Source organism: Pleurodeles waltl, chromosome 6, assembly GCF_031143425.1.
Source record: "Pleurodeles waltl isolate 20211129_DDA chromosome 6, aPleWal1.hap1.20221129, whole genome shotgun sequence".
NCBI classification, from domain to species: domain Eukaryota; kingdom Metazoa; phylum Chordata; class Amphibia; order Caudata; family Salamandridae; genus Pleurodeles; species Pleurodeles waltl.
Window position 1 is genome coordinate 151213460 of NC_090445.1, and position 16426 is coordinate 151229885.

The 16426-nt window shown below is 45.4% G+C and overlaps 1 protein-coding gene across 1 annotated transcript in view; it reads left to right on the forward strand.

The window, feature by feature from the left end:
* The window catches only part of ODAD4 (outer dynein arm docking complex subunit 4), a 75446-nt gene extending 60307 nt beyond the window's left edge, over window positions 1-15139 (forward strand). The window contains exon 12 of the mRNA XM_069237664.1: window positions 14840-15139. Within this exon, the coding sequence (XP_069093765.1) occupies window positions 14840-14967 (128 nt within the window). The 3' untranslated portion in view covers window positions 14968-15139. The remainder of the gene's footprint in view (window positions 1-14839) is intronic.
* Window positions 15140-16426: the final 1287 nt, after the last annotated feature.

Consider the following 16426-nt stretch of genomic DNA (forward strand, 5'->3'; position numbering starts at 1 on the left):
CATTCCAATTCATCCAACCCCCAATCCAATCCAATCCAATCCATCCCACCCCACTCCAATCCAGTCCACCTACTCAACTCAGTCCAAACCACCACACTCCATTCCAATCCACCCCACTCCAGTCCAATCTAATCCACCCCACTCCAGTAGAGTCTAATCCACCCCACTAGAGTCCAATCAAATCCACCCCAGCCCACTCCACTCCCCTCCAGTCCAATCCACCCACCCCACCCCAGCCCCATCACTCCAATCCAAACCACCCACTCCCTTCCAATCTAATCCAAACCACTCAAATCCACTCCAATCGCATCCACCTCACCCCATTTCAATCCACCCTACTCCAATCCATCCCACACCAATCCACCCTACTCCACTCAATCCACCCCACTCTACCCCAATCCAGTCCACCCCATTCAACTCCAATCCACCCCACTACCTCAATCCACTCCAACCCCCTCCACCCTATTCCACCCAATCCCACCCCTCTCAATTCTACAACACTCTCTGCCACTGAACCACTGAACTCTGCTCCCCTCTACTCAACTATACAACACTATACTCATCTTACTCCACTCTACGACATTTAAACAAATCCACTCTACGACACTCTACTCCCCCACTCCACTCTGACACTCCACACCACTAACTTTTAGCCATGCTGAACATGGTAAAACACATTTTCAAAGCCAGTAACTCTTGAATAGGCGAGACCTATTGGCTTTGCCAGTGCTTGTTTTATGTACTGATGCTGTGTGGAGTTTCTAATGGAGATGATCCCCATCTCTGTGTATGCCAACAGTGCGATTTCCTATCTTACTGGTTTAAAATCTAATCTGTTTACTGGTATTCTAAGCTGGCACCGTTGGCTGGCAGGCATCACTTCACCAGCCCCTTGTGATCTTCTCCAAGATGGATTGCCTGGTATTCAGCTCTCTTTTGACCTCACCTCTATTTAAGCTGTGTGTGGTTGTCTCATTTTCTGTTGTGTGTTGCTATTAAGTGGCGAAGGCCCCCGTGGCTATTGTCTCCTGCGCCAGGGCCAGTTCTAGGACTGTTGGGGCCTCGGGTGAAAGGGAAAATGTGAGGCCCCTCTAATTTGCATGTGATATCACAAGAAGTGACATCACAGAAAGTGACATCAAAGAACCATTCATCTTTGGCATCACTGAAGTGACCAAGTCCTTTTATTAGAATCTTGTACTCCTGCACTAATGATGGGAAAAGGAAAAGACAATATCTAGAATGCAATAAAATAACAGCAGGATGAACTACTTACATGTGGTATAAAGAAGCAACTTGAGACCTTCTCTGTTGGAAGTCTGTGCCTGTGAAAGTTACAGTTTTCATATAAATGCCTTTTACTCTTACGGAATAGAAAGTTTCATGATGCGTTTGTTTTGAAACCATTAATGAAGCCATTTGTGAGAATAAGGTGTGAGTGTGTTCTTATTGCAGCAGTTTTCCAGTGCAGTTTATTCCTGCGGCTGTTATGAGATTAAAGTTTCAGCCTTTTGATCATCTGGACAGAGAAACAATATCAGAAATTAGGGTTTGCCTCAAGACTACTGGGAAACAGCTTGTTTTCTTAGCCAAAAATTGGAATCTGACCCGTTACTCATCCCAGGAGAATTGGTATTATACTCTAGGAAAAAAGGAACAGTTGATGTACAGAATGCTGAACAAAGCAAACATTCACCCTCAGTCACAAAGATCTGGGTTTAATCCATTGTTTTTTTTTACCACCACGCCACACCAGTTTGGACCCAGACATATGAAAATCAGCCTTGACCCTGCTCCCCATGGGAACAGCCCAGCCCGAACTGCCAAGCCAGGTCTTCCCTGGACCGGAAACAAGCATCCTGGGACTGGTTTTGGGGTATCACCCCTAATCAGCCAGGCTTGCTTGAATCTTTTGGCGCAGTGAGCACGGAACCCACATCTAGGCATACCCTTCCCACTTAGGGTGACAAAGGCAAAAAGAGCGGATGATGGATAGAATGCTGAACAATGCAAACAATAATCCCCAGTCACAAAGATCTGAGTTTAATCCTTTGTTTTTTTTACCACCATGCCACCCCAGTTTGGACCCAGCCGTATGAAAACCAGCCTTGACCCTACTCTCCATGGGAACAGTCCAGTCTGAACTGTCAAGCCAGATCCTCCCCCAACCGGAAACAAGCATCCTGGGACCGGTTTCAGGGTATCACCCCTCATCAGCCAGGCTAGCTTGAATCCTGTGGTGCAGTGTGCAAAGGACCCACGTCTGGGCATACCCTTCCCACTTAGGGCCACAAAAGCAAAAAGAACACATGATAGACAATATACTGAACAATGCAAACATTCACCCCAGTAACAAAGATCTGGGCTTAATCCATCATATTTTGTCTACCATGCCACCCCAGTTTGGACCCAGCCATACGAAAATCAGCCTTGACCCTTCTCCCCATGGGAAAATTCGAGTTCAGATGGCACCAAGCAAGTGAAGTTAATCATTGAGGCCCTCCCAGAAATGCTCTCTTGTCTGTCCTATCCAAGCATCTGTCCAGTCATCCTTCCTTCCACCATTTCTCTTTTACATTTTGTCATCCATTCATTCTACCATCCATCAGTCAGTCTTTCACCATTCACTCCATCTGTCCATCCATCCGTCTGCCGAGCTATGGCCAAACCTATCCATCTCCAAACCTGTCATCCATCCCTCCACCCTTTCATTCATCCATCCATCCATCCTTTCGCACATCCATCTTTTGCTCATCCATCCACCCTTTCACTCCATCATCCAGCTTTCACTCACCCGTTCATTTACCTTTTATTCCATCCAACCATCCTTTCACTTACTAACCCATCCACCTATTCACTCATCGGTCCATCCATTCACCATTTCACTTATCCATCCATCATTTCTTCCATCTCTCTATCCTCCCTTTCACTCATCTGTCCATACTTTCACTCATCCACCATTACATCCATCCTTTCACTCATCCTTCCACACATCCATCCTGTCAATCATCCATCCTCCCTTTCACTCAGCCATCCATCCTTTTACAAATGCATCCACCCATCCATCGACCCTTTCACTCATCCAGCCTGTCGCTCATCCATCTATCCTTTCTCTCATACTCCATCCCCCTTACACTCATCTACCCAGTCTTTCATCCATCAACCCACCCTTTCACTCATCCATTCATTCTTTCACTCATTTATCCTTTCACTCTCCCGTTAGTCCATTCACCCATTCACTCATCCACTGATCGGTACAGCCATTCATCCTTCATTTCACTCATCATCTATCCTTTTATTCTTTCTCTCCATCCACCCTTTCACTCTATCCATGCATCCATTCTGCATTTCACTCATCTGTTATCCTCTGCTACACTCCGCCATCCATTTGTTCCCACATCCATCCACCCTTCCACTCATCCGTCCATCCACTTACCATTTCACTCATCTATCCATTCTTCCACTCACTCATCCATCCTTTCTCTCATCATTTATTCATCCGTCCATCCACTCTTTCGTGTTAATTATGAGACTTTGTGAGTTGCAGACCGAAGAGCCCCATCAAGAACTCCACCCCTGCTGTAGTTTCTAAAGTTGGGGGGAGGGGGTGACATTCGGGACAAGGGCTTTGGAGCGCTTTGCACAAGTACCAATTACATTATAAAAGGTCGGATTAAAAAAAAAAGACATTGAGATATTTAAGTGATTTGCCCAGACTCACAGGATTTATAGCCAACGCCAGGACTTGTATCTGGTTCCCCAGGTCCATTAAACTACTCCATGTGCTGTGAGACCCAGGGGAGGAAGTTTCATGCCTTGGGCTTCCCATCCATAGTGTAGCACCGCGAAGCCAAGGAGAACGGGCTCCCTGCTCTGGGTCTCACAGCCCAGGATAAGGGCTGCAGTGCCTGGGCCTGAGAGGCTGATCCAGCTTCGTTCATTGCTTGGCCTGGGAGGTGTTACAAAAATCATGTTTACATGGTTAAAGTGGGTGAACGCATCCCAGCAAAGAGACAAACATCAACAAAGTACATATTTTAACTGTGGTATAATAAAAATGTCACAATCTTTGCAGATGCACACACAGGTTGGTTTTGTATGACCGCTAGTAGTGCAAAGAGGAATAAACAATAACGTACGTATTCTATTTCAAGTGTCTTTTGTGTACAGAACAGGTACAGCTATGGTAGCACATGTGTACACTCCAGTTACACACATATAACGTGCAGCATGACTAGCGTGTCCTGATTTTCAAAAAAGCAGAAACCAGGACATGGCTCGAACATCAAAGTATGTCTAAAAAATGAAATGGCCTTTAGGCACAGAATGACTGACTTAGCCGCGTGGCTGCTAAGATTCACTCGGAAGCCAGGGAGAAGGGACCCCTGTACCCTGGGCCTCACAGCACGGGATAATGGCCGCAAGGCCCAGGGATTGGGGCCTCATAACTGGATCTTGCACCCTGATCCAGCTCTTAAAGGCCTAGGGAAGTGCGCTTAAATGCGCTTTGCTAAACACTGGTGCCATGCTAGTCTGATCTGGCTGTTCCCCCCCCAACCCCTTGACCCACCTTGACTGTTTTGTCCTGCCCACTTCCCCACCCACTGTTTCCGTTCCCCGCACCCCTGCTGCCCCAGCAATGCCACCATGTCTTTGGACCAACCTCGCTAAAGAATACATTTGTGATCGGATGGGGAGGGGCCCTTCAGGGAGTGTGTGGACTGTTAGATGGTATGGCCTTTCACTCGGAAGTGAGACCCATGTTTTCAAGCTGAGCGTGGGGCCCTAGGCAGCTGCCCACACTGCCCATGCGTAGTGCCGGGCCTCTTCTGGGCAGTGTAGTCAGGTACTCTGAACGTCACCTCTGTTGAGGATGAAACTGGGAGCCTTAATTATATCCCTGTACTCAGGGGGCTTTCAGACACTTTTGAATTTTGTCAGCTTACTGAATCCCTCATATGTGATCAACTTGTAAGATGCACAAACAGTCCTAAAGTGCAGGAGAAACTGCTTGTGTTAAATCCCAATCTGTAAGACGCCATAGATATTGCTAGGGGAAAAGAACATACTGCTGAGTGTATAAAAGAAATGAAAACCCAAACAAAAAACGAAGTGTCAAATGGATCAGGTGCAATTAACAGCGTTACAGAAAAGGAAGTGGTATACAAAGTGAAAAAATATACAAAAACAGAAATTTAACAAAAGCAAACAGTCGCAAGTGCTCTGCAAGGTCTGTACTGTGCAAAAAAATTAACAAAAGGGAGCACTGTGCTAAAGTGTGTAAAGACTCTGGTATTAAGGAAATTGATCTGGCAAAGTCCTTAAATGATAATGATGGGGAATCTTAAAGTAGAATCTTTTATTCAGGTACACTCCTTTGAAAAAAATGAAAATGCATCATATTTTACATGTGATATTACATTGGATGGGGTGGAATTTAATGTTCATGCTGACTCATGCTTCCCGTTCACACTAATCAATAATAAGAATTTCCAGGATAAATTTGCAGGAAAAGATTACATCTTAGAACCAGCTGACATTAAACCAGGGGGTAACAACAAAGATGTCATACCATTAGAAGGAATGGTTAAGATGCATATATCTTTCAAGGACAGGAGCACAGTAGAAAGGACATGCATATCCAAACAGGGCTCAAATCTTTTAGGATGGAAACATCAGAAGGAACTGGATATAAAGCTTGACTCTAAAATGAAGAACAAGTACTCTTAATAGATAGACCTGTCATAGGTAACAATGTGTGAAGTTTTTGCGAACAAATTAGGACATCTTGACAATTTTATTCACAAAATCAAGCTGAAAAATAATGCCATTTCGGTAGTCCAGAAAACCAGACACATTCCACTAATGATGAAAGAACCTCTTAAAAAGGAACTGGACAAATTAGAGACCCAAAGCGTAATACAAAAGATTGAAAGTTCTGAATGGCTTGCCCTTATAGTTATTGCTACGAAAAACATTTCTAATGATTTTAGGCTATGTGTTGACGTTCCTAGCTTAAATTCTAACATTTGGGTAGACAGGCATCCCCTACCCAGGATCAACTAAATGCTAAGTTTAATACACGTGCAATTTTTTTAGTGTGTTAGATCTTTCAGCAGCAAGCCACTAACATCCTTCACCACACCCTGTGGAGCACTTTGTTATTGCAGAATGCCCTTTGGGCTAGCATCTGCTGCTGCTGTATTCTAAAGAGTGATACAGAATATACTAATAGACTGCAAGGGGACCCTCTGGGGAATATTTACAAAGAACTGGTGCAGTGTGGTGCTGTGCCAAAATTGGCAGCGCCGTGCCAGTTCTGAAACGCAGGGATGCGCCGCATTTACAAAAGTATGGTGCATCATTGTATTTCCCCCTTATTACTTAAGGTACTTTATTTGAATGGAAAGATACGCACACAATAGCTTTTACCAATTTTCACTACATATGCCAGTAACAAAGGCCTGGGAGCCACCCAATCACAGGTAGTAGAAGAAATAGAAAATGTAATTGCTTTTGCTTCCAGACAACAGAAAAGGAAACACCAGCATGTTTCTGGGGCCTTATTCATTTCAGGTTTTACTTAGGAGACTTACAAATCCTGCTAAGAATAGATCACAAACATTAATACCAGTTCTATCCACAAAAGGCATAGAAAATGTCATTCTACGTATAGCCAAGTGGATGCTTCGATTACAAGCATATAGTTTCAAAGCAGAGTATGTGTCAGGAGCAAGGAATCCGGCAGCAGATTGCTTTTCTAGATTTCCCATTTCTGACATCGCACCTGACACATTAACTTCTAGAGACCCTATTATTTTCATTACCATCCCGCTTTATTAGAAAGAGAAGGTGAAGACAGTACCAGCAAGGATGTAACCTTATCATCTGTTAAAGAGAAAACCCTACAAGTAAGGCCTGAAAAATATAAAACAGTTCCAGAGCATTTATGACCGTACTGGAATGCAAGACATGAATTGTCTATTCAAGGAAAGTACAAATTGAAAACTAACAGAATTATACCCCCCAAAAAATTCAGGACATTTATTGTAAATATAGCGCATGAGGGTCACCTAGGAAGAAACCTAACCAAGAACAAGATCATAGCAGAATACTGGTTTCCTAACAAGGATATGATGGTAGAACACAACGTAAGAGACTGTTATGCATGTACAAAAATGATAAAACCAAGGTAACATGGAAAGCATCACTTTCCCCAGAGGAAATACCATCTAAACGATGGAACAATTGAGGATTAGATTTAGTGGGTCCAATCAACATCACTGGAATGGATCACAAAATCATCTTCGTGCTAACTGACCACCATTCACATTGAATTAACATTACATTTGTAAGTAACACCACCAAAAAGTCATTAATAGAATTCCTATCTGACGCATTTTCATGAGAAGGCATCTCTGGCACAATAATTACAGACAATGGGGTGCAAATTGTGTCAGAAAAATCTAAACAGTCTTAAAAATCCTATTGATCAATCAGATAAAAACACCTCTGTACTGTCCAAAGGCCAATGGATTGGTAGAGAGAGCTAATAAAATGGTAAAGGAAACTATCCAATTAACACTAAAAGCAAACACATACAGAACACCTGAGAGATAAGTTATGGGCATACCACAGTTCTCCTAATTCTGTGACAGGACTATCACCCTTCACGGCCCTTAAAAGGAGGAAACCAAGCTCAGCCCTAGTTAGCTCAGTGGAGGACAACAAGTATGGGTAGATAGGGGAGCCATGGCAGAGTCAGTCCACATTCACCAACAAAAATACAAAACCTTGTATGATAAGAAATCGGTACCAAAGGATCAAAAATAGATGCTAGGACAGTGGGTAACAGTAAAACAGTAAAAACTCTGTTTATTAACAAGTTCAACAAGTGTTCCTAAAAATCCAGAATCTGTAGAATAAAACAAAACACAATGATCTTGGAATATGGTCAAATGTGGAGCATGGATAGGATAGTTCATTGCCCAGAGAGTGTAATCAAGAATGCATACCCCCAAGACAAAAAATAAATAAAAATAATAATATGGAAACACCAGAAAGGAGGAAGAGTACCAGAAACACACATCCTCCGCATTGGCTAAAAGACTAAAAATGAAATGTATACACTTATGAAGAAACTTATTTTTGTCTTTAATTTCTTTTTCAATGTTATTACTAAAGTATAAACCACCTTTGTTGGATAATAAACTCATCAATCCGTTTATCTCAGTGCTACCTTTACACACCATTTATTTAATGTTATTGCATATTTCCTTGTGGGTTTGCAAGCTTTATAATTGTGCCTTAGATTTGTACTATGTATATATACTGGTGACCTACCATGCTTTCTATTGCCCTCCCTTTTGGTGAACTTGCATGCTCAAAGCCATAGAAATGTAACATATATTAAACATAATGTACGGAAGTTAGTGAACGAAAACTCCACCTAGGTATGTGAAAATCAAATATTTTATCACACACAGATTACAGATTTAGGGCAACCCTCTTTTTGAAATGAAACCTTTGTTTATATGTTTGAGAACTCTAGTTTCTGGGGGGGCAAATGGTGCTGAGATCAGGGCCTGAGCCATAAGAGACTGAAGCCATCCTGCAGCAGGGGACCGGATGCCAAAACCACCCCAGGCCAACACCCTTGACAGATATGCAGTGAAGATATCGACTCCGGTGGGGCGACTGGTGTGCCCGGGGGTCGGGGCTCCTACTGAGGACAAGGCACAGAGCGGCGAGCCCTCCCTGCGCTCTATCATGGCGGCCATTCAGGATATCCGAGGCTGGATATCACCCATAGAACTGAAATTGGACGCAGTAAAGATTGAATCTCTGAGAAGGTGGCCGTGGCGGAGACTCATATCAAAGGGCTAATATTGATAACAAAACGGCTGGAGGAGCAGGTTCGGTACCTCAATAAACAAAGCTCGGAATTGGCGGCCAGACTGGAGGACCAAGAGGGCAGGGCACGAAGGATCAATATCAGAATAGTGGTGGTGCCAGAGGGCATGGAGGGCCATAGCTTGGACCTCTTCATCCAGGACCTTATCCTCAACAAACTCAAACCAAAGAGACAGTCCAACTTCTTCAGGGTCGAGCAGGCCCATAGAATGCTGGGCCTACCCCCAAAACCAGGGGCCCGCCGCACACAATCATTGCCAGAATCCTAAATTATAGGGACCGAGACGCAATACTGCAGGCAGCCAGATCCCATGGCGAGATGCATTTGGACAGTGCCACTATTTGCCTTTTTTCCAGACTTCACCTTTCAGGTGCAACGTCAGAGGAAAGACTTTGACAAAGTTAAAAAAGCGCTAAAGACTAAAGAGGTGAAATACATGATGCTATTCTCCACAAAATTACCTGGTGAAAGATGGGGAAATATGGCAATTTGGGTCGTCTGAGGAAGACTGGGACTGGATGGAGGGCTGGAGGGTAGTGGGCAGGAGACATTCTGGAGACCGGAAAATGCCTGGCCCGCCAAAAAAGGACGACATAAGACCCACCACACCAAATGGAAAGTGTCAGCTGAGACGCTCTTCATTGGGCCCATGAGAGGGGTCCTCAGTGGACCATGGGTGTTCATCTCAGTCTCCGGGAAGACCGCTCGCTTTTGAGCGGGGTTGCCTCCAGATGTATGTACAGTTTGGACAGGAGCGCCTCAGACATGCTCTGCCCAGAGATGATCATAGGCATTGTAGTTCCCCTGTTCAAGGGGGGATAGCTCTTATAGAATGTCTCTACATCAATTTAACACTGAGCAGGCAGCGTCTCACCCTCAACACAAGGTGTTCAGTTTGGGGCGACAGGTGCTCTGCAAGTTGGGATGGTGGGTAACTTTAAACTCTCACAGCAAGGTTTCAGGGAGGGGGGGAGTTTATTGGGACTGTTTTCTTGTTCTTGTTAACAATCTTTGGGGGTGATTCTGACCCCGGCGGTCTAGGTCGGCGGGAGCACCGCCAACAGGCTGGCGGTGCCCCGCAGGGCATTCTGACCGCGGCGGTTCAGCCGCGGTCAGAAGAGGAAAACCGGCGGTCTCCCGCCGGTTTTCCGCTGCCCTTCTGAATCCTCCATGGGATTCAGACACCCCATACCGCCATCCTGTTCCTGGCGGTTCGCCCGCCAGGAACAGGATGGCAGTATGGGGTGTCGTGGGGCCCCTGGGGGCCCCTGCAGTGCCCATGCCAATGGCATGGGCACTGCAGGGGCCCCCGTAAGCGGGCCCCACTTTGAATTTCACTGTCTGCATTGCAGACAGTGAAATTCGCGACGGTGCAACTGCACCCGTCGCACCTTCCCACTCCGCCGGCTCAATTCTGAGCCGGCGTCCTCGTGGGAAGGGTTTTTGCACTGGGCTGGCGGGCGGCCTTTTGGCGGTCGCCCGCCAGCCCAGTGCAAAAGCCAAAATACCCTCAGCGGTCTTGCGACCGCGGAGCAGTATTTTGGAGGGGGGAAGTCTGGCGGGCGGCCTCCGCCGCCCGCCAGACTTAGAATGACCCCCTTTATCTTTTGCACAGGTTTCACTTCTTGGCAAGAGGGGGTTTGCATAGTACAGAGTAAACACACACTAGACCACCCACGGAGGGAGGGGGAGACACTTTTTAAAGTGGGTACCCTGCTTCAGACGTACAGCAGTTTCCATGATACACAACGTGATTAGAAATTTAACCACTTGGTCATGGAATGTCAATGGCCTGGGCAGCTCGATAAAGTGCACACTTGTCCTGCAGTATTTGCGATGACACACACCTGAGACACACCTCAAGGGGAATCACTAGAAATCCCTGGATAGGTTTGGCTATGTACTGAGGGTACATGGGGATCCTCATAAAAAATTGGTATTCCTCACCCACATCAGGTATGGCATGATACAAATGGGCACTTTGTGGTGCTGTCTGGCACATGGGAGGGCACAACACTCAGTCTTTGTTCATTGTACATCCCACCACGGCTCCATAGCAAAACCCTCCTGGAGGTGGGCGACCTGTTGATGGGTCTTCCCCTGGGGACTCTGATAATAGGGGTCAACATGAACTCACTCATGGACGTGAAGGTAGACAGGGCTGGGATGGCAGATGGAGGAATGGAGGAGGGCCCGTTTCCCCCATTTGCAAGAGCTTTAGGTCTGGTTGATATATGGAGGGAAAGTAATCCCTAAACGTGGCACTATACTTACTACTCTTCAGTGCATAAGAGCTTCTCTTTCATAGATTATAGCTTTATCCTCTGCACCCAGACCTCACGGTTCGGGCCGACTGCTCACCATGCTTGAGGGATCTCTGACCACTGCCCGGTTGAGGTCTTACTGCAAGCCCTCCCAGAGACTTCATGCTCCCGCCTCAATTGGATTCTTGGAGCCTGCAAGACAAGGAAATGCGGGGCAAGCTGAGGGAAGGCGCAGACCTATACTTCAAAGAAAACCTGGGTTCGGTCCCCTCTGCTGGCATGATATGGGAATCCTTCAAGTCAGTCATAAGGGTCCGGCACAGGCCCTGATAGGGGCACAAAAGAAAGAAACACAACTGGAATGCTCCGCCATAGAGGGTGACATAACCCGACTGGAGGTGATTGCCCGGCTCTCCAGGGCTCCCGCCAACTGCCATAGATTACAGCTCCTTCAGCAGGATTTGAAAGCCTTGGGGTGTGACTCAGGTCTTGAAAGCATGCTCTCACGATGCAGCATCGATTGTACGAAGTGGGCGAGAAAGCTAGTAATTTTTTGGCCTGGCTGAAGAGCAGGGTCAAAGAGCGCTCTGGGTGCTTCAGGTGGACAGCGAGATGGGAGCATCACAGAAAGCAAGTGCGGCCATAGCCAAAATGATTGCACCATACTATGAGAGCCTATATGCCTCCAAGACAAAGATGATCTTTGAGGACTGTGCCATTTCCTGAGAGACATTCTACTTAAGGAACTTGCTATGGATGTTAGCGAAGTTCTTGCGGCTGACTTAACAAAGGAAGAGCTGGTACAGGCACTGCAAGACCTGCAGTCAGCCAAGGACCCTTGCCCTAGCAGCCTGCCGGTTGAACTGTACAAGGGAATGGCCAGCATAATAGCAAAACCAATGTTGGCCATGTTGCGGGAAACCTATATGCAGGGCAGCCTACCAGTGGATCAAAGGACAACAACGATGGTGGTCCTGCACAAGCAGGGCAAACCTCTGACAGGGTGTAGCTCGTATAGATCTATCACTTTATAGAACATGGAGGTCAAGGTGTTGGCCAGAGCCCTGGCGTCTAGACTCTGAGGAGTTATTACCTCACTCATTTATTTGGACCAATAGGTCTTTATGCCCAACATGAGTACGAAGCACAACCTTTGATGCCTCTTTGGTGTGCTCCATATGGCGGCCGACCCATCGGCAGAAAAGGCAGTCAGAATGGCATTCAATGCCAAAATGGACTCTGAGTGAAATTACCTGTTTGCCACTCTTGAGAGACTTTGGTTCAGGCCACGTTTCCGCACCTGAGTGCTCTTACTTTACAACTCTCCCAGGGTTAGGGTGAATAGCATGGTATCCAGAGGGTTTGAACTACAGAGGGGCACCCACCAAAGTTGCTCCCTGTGCTCTTTGCCCTGGCACTGGAACCACTAGCGGCATGGGTTCGCTGGGACCTACTGGTGCGGGGGATACTGGCCCTAGGAGGATGGAAGGAGCGCATATCTCTGTATGCCAACAATGTTCTTGTATATGTGACACATCCCTCGCTTACCATTAGCATGCTCATGCAGGGTTTTGGCATTTTTAGGACCACTCGGGTTATATTATTAATTGGTCCAAATCTGTAACTTATCCTCTCTTGGGCGTGGGACCCAGACTGTCACGGGATTGTGGATCTCCAGTGGTCTTGGAGGGCTTTAAGTACCTGGGTATTTACCTGGGTATTTACATCACCTGGGACCCTCAGGAATCCCTGCAGATGGAGAGCCTTTGGGGTGATGTGACTCATTAGCACAGGCTCCCACTAACCATAATGGGTAGAGCGGCTCTATATAAAATGATAAGCTTTCCCGATTCCTTTATATTTAGCAAAACACACCTTACACGGTTCCTCTGGAGGTCTTTTGGAGCATAGAGTGGGAGGTTTGTCTGCTGCTGTGGAATAAAGGCGTGCCTAGGATTGCCCTGGCCAAGCTGCAAAATGGAGTATATGATGGGGGCTTGGCGATCCCTGATGTCAGAAAATACTACTGGGCATCTCACCTCCTAATAGCTAATGAATGGACCTTTGCAGATCTGGGTAGACAGATGTAAAATGGGAAGGGGGGGCCCAGAGGCCCTATTGTGCGATGCGCAATGAGAAAGAGACCTCTTGCACCACACACTGGCAGTGGTCCGGGCATGGAAGGAGGCAAACACTTATTTGGGATGGAGGGGGAGGCTAACAGGCCTCACCCCGCTCTGGCACAGTGATTTGTTTTCAGACGTGCGGGACTTGTGGGGGTTCCTAAAGTGAGAATTGATAGGAATTGAGCACTTGGGATATGTATGGAGAGGGCATGCAATAATTATTTTTGAGGATCTCTGCCAAGAATATGGCCTAGCCAGGACCGAACGCTGCAAATACTTCAAGCTGGGCCACGTGCTCAGGAGACATATTAAGGAGGGTGAACAACTACCTGAGGCTTCCCCTATGGGAGCCTACACTTGAGTAATGGGTTTTGGTGATCCATAGGAAATTGGTTAATAATGCACCGGATCTGGTTGTAGACTAAGGGAGGTGTGAGCGGAAGACCCTTGAGGAAGAGCAGTGGGAGGAATCCCTAAGGGTGCCCCTGGAGGTTGCTATCCGGGCTTGTTTCCAGCTGGTCCAACTAAACATACTCCACAGGTCATACTACCCACTGATCCTATTACACAAGATAGGAAGAGCAGACACACCATTGTGCCTAAGGCGCTGTAATGAGGAAGGCACAGTCTTTCACATACTATGGGGGTGCCCCCACATACAGGAATATTGGTCCAAACTGGCACGGATAATGTCTTAAGTCACAGTGCTGAAGGTCCCCATGGATGCTAAGGTACAATTATTGGAGGTCCAGGGAGACATCATGTGGCCCGCATATCAGGGGATTTGGTTGAGGCTGGCCCTCGGGATAGTGAAACATAACACAGCAAGAGCGTGGGCCAAGCTGGCGGTCCTGAAGGTGGCAGATTGGGAATAGGAGTTGGATTGGTGCCAGAGGGCTGAGAGAGTGGTTTACAAGGGAATGGGTTGCCCCACAATATGGGAAAAGGTATGGGAAGTGTGGATGGCTCACAGAGGTCTGAGCCGGGAGGAGACACATGGGAGGGTCAAGGGGTATGAGAAGTGTGAAGGGCCCACCTGAGACTGTATCAATAATGATTGGGCCAAACAAGCGCCACCAACTTTCTAGTTGCAAAGTTGTGTTGGACTGTACCGAACAAATGGATGGTCGAACTGAAATGATGGCAGTGTATTATACTGTTATCTTCTGAACCCTCTCTGTCTAATAAAAAGAATTAAAAAAAAAAAAAAGAACTCTAGTTTACCACAAAATATTTTTGGATGAAGTTAAGATGGGATTGTAGTAAATGTGTTTAAATCATTCTTATTGTAACTCGTGATTATGTATTACATTTTCTGACCTGGATCCCTAATCCATGCTCAAGATTTAAAACTGTAATACAAGCGTATATTCCAATTTGAAAACGTCTACTTTTGATAGATTATAGTGTATGTATTGATAATTTGAATGTAAATTGAAAATGGTTAAACCCCTGGGATGAAGTGTCCCATCAGAACATGTAATTAAGATGTAAAAAATATAGTTATTAATGAAGTCTGGTTTCCTTCGTTGTAGCTGAGACAAAGCCTGCTGAAGAAATCAGTCAAGATACTGAGGAGCCCGAGGCACAAGAAGAGCTTGAGGACCCTGTGGAACCAAAGGAAGAGCCTGTAGAGCAGCAGCCAGAGCAGCCTGTAGAGTAGCACAATCCTTGTGACTCCAGTCGTAGGTTCCTCATAGCAGAAGACACTCACATTGCAGTGCATAAGATGCCGGCCAACCTGTTGCACTTCCCGAACAAAATTACCTTGCAGACTTGTCAAGATTCCCTTATCTATTTAACATGTAAATAAAAATTACCCTCAACCCTCATAATTGTTCAATCGTGTTTGATTCATATTTATGGAATCTGATGTTGTAACTAGTCCCAGTCGAGTTTAAGCAGGTGTGTTTTAAACTTTTTATGGATTAAGAGAATATCTTCTCAGGTGAATCAAAAAGTTGGTGGCTGATCTAGAAATGGCAAGAGTTGCGGTTTTATGTGTACCGATTTTTTTTGTTTCAAGTAAGCTGCTCAGATTTGTGTTGCCTTAAAGGATGAGCAAAGGTGCTCAAAATATTGGTAGTGGAGAACTGTAAATGTGAACCAAAGCAGTCTAATTTCATCTTGACTTTTATAGGAACACTGAAGGGCCTTTTGAATTGGAAAACTACAATAGAATTTCTTTGCCCCACAAACAAATGTTTCCCCACAGTAAAAAAAAAAAAAAAAAAAGCTTTTCTTGGAAATAAAGAACATTTAGAAGTGCCCATTGTGTGCCATTTTCGTTGTCAACCAGAGTAAAACTGTGACCTGACGGTGAAAAAACATCCAGTTGAAAATAGGGTATAGACGCTGATGGTGAAAAAACATCCAGTTGAAAATAGGGTATAGATTTGATACATTCATGAGCAGGGGATCTTGAGGTTTTTTCTGTGTGGTCAATTTTATGTGAGTCCTGTGATTCACTTTAATAAGGGGTTTATTAGTTGGAATCCTATTTTTTTGAACAGTTGAAAGTTATGTTTGTTAATGGAGACTGAGTGAGTCCAAACACTAAGCCCAATTCTACCACCGCCCAGACCCCAGCCCTATGCATACATTTGGACAAGTAAGTATTTGATAGGGAAGGATGAGAATATTCTTGCTGCGGAAAGGTTGTAATGCAGATAAAATCCCTAAATAATATTCTTTTTAGTGAAACAGTCATTGAATTGTTAGCATTTGAAGTTAGCCTACGCTCGATGGGATTCAGGTGGAGATTTAAAGTTTAACAACATAAAATAATTCTTAGTTTCAGTTCAGTGGTTTGCGTATCTTGAATAAAGACAATGAGCTTTGCCGGAGGAGATGGTAGGTTTTATTACTTCTTGGTGGGTTTTAGGCCACAGAGTGTTATGAGTTCCAAAATGTCTTCAATGTTTTAATCTTGTAGATAACAGATTGCATGACAACTCATATGAGGTTTGTATATCTTATGAGTAAGTCTTTTGTTTATAATTGGACTAATTTCATCAATAGCTTTCAGCATTGCATTATCGTAGCTGGTGAGCAATGTGTTCCCATCCTGATTTATAAGGGTGTTACAGGAGAATTTACTTAGGCCCTCATGACATTGGCGG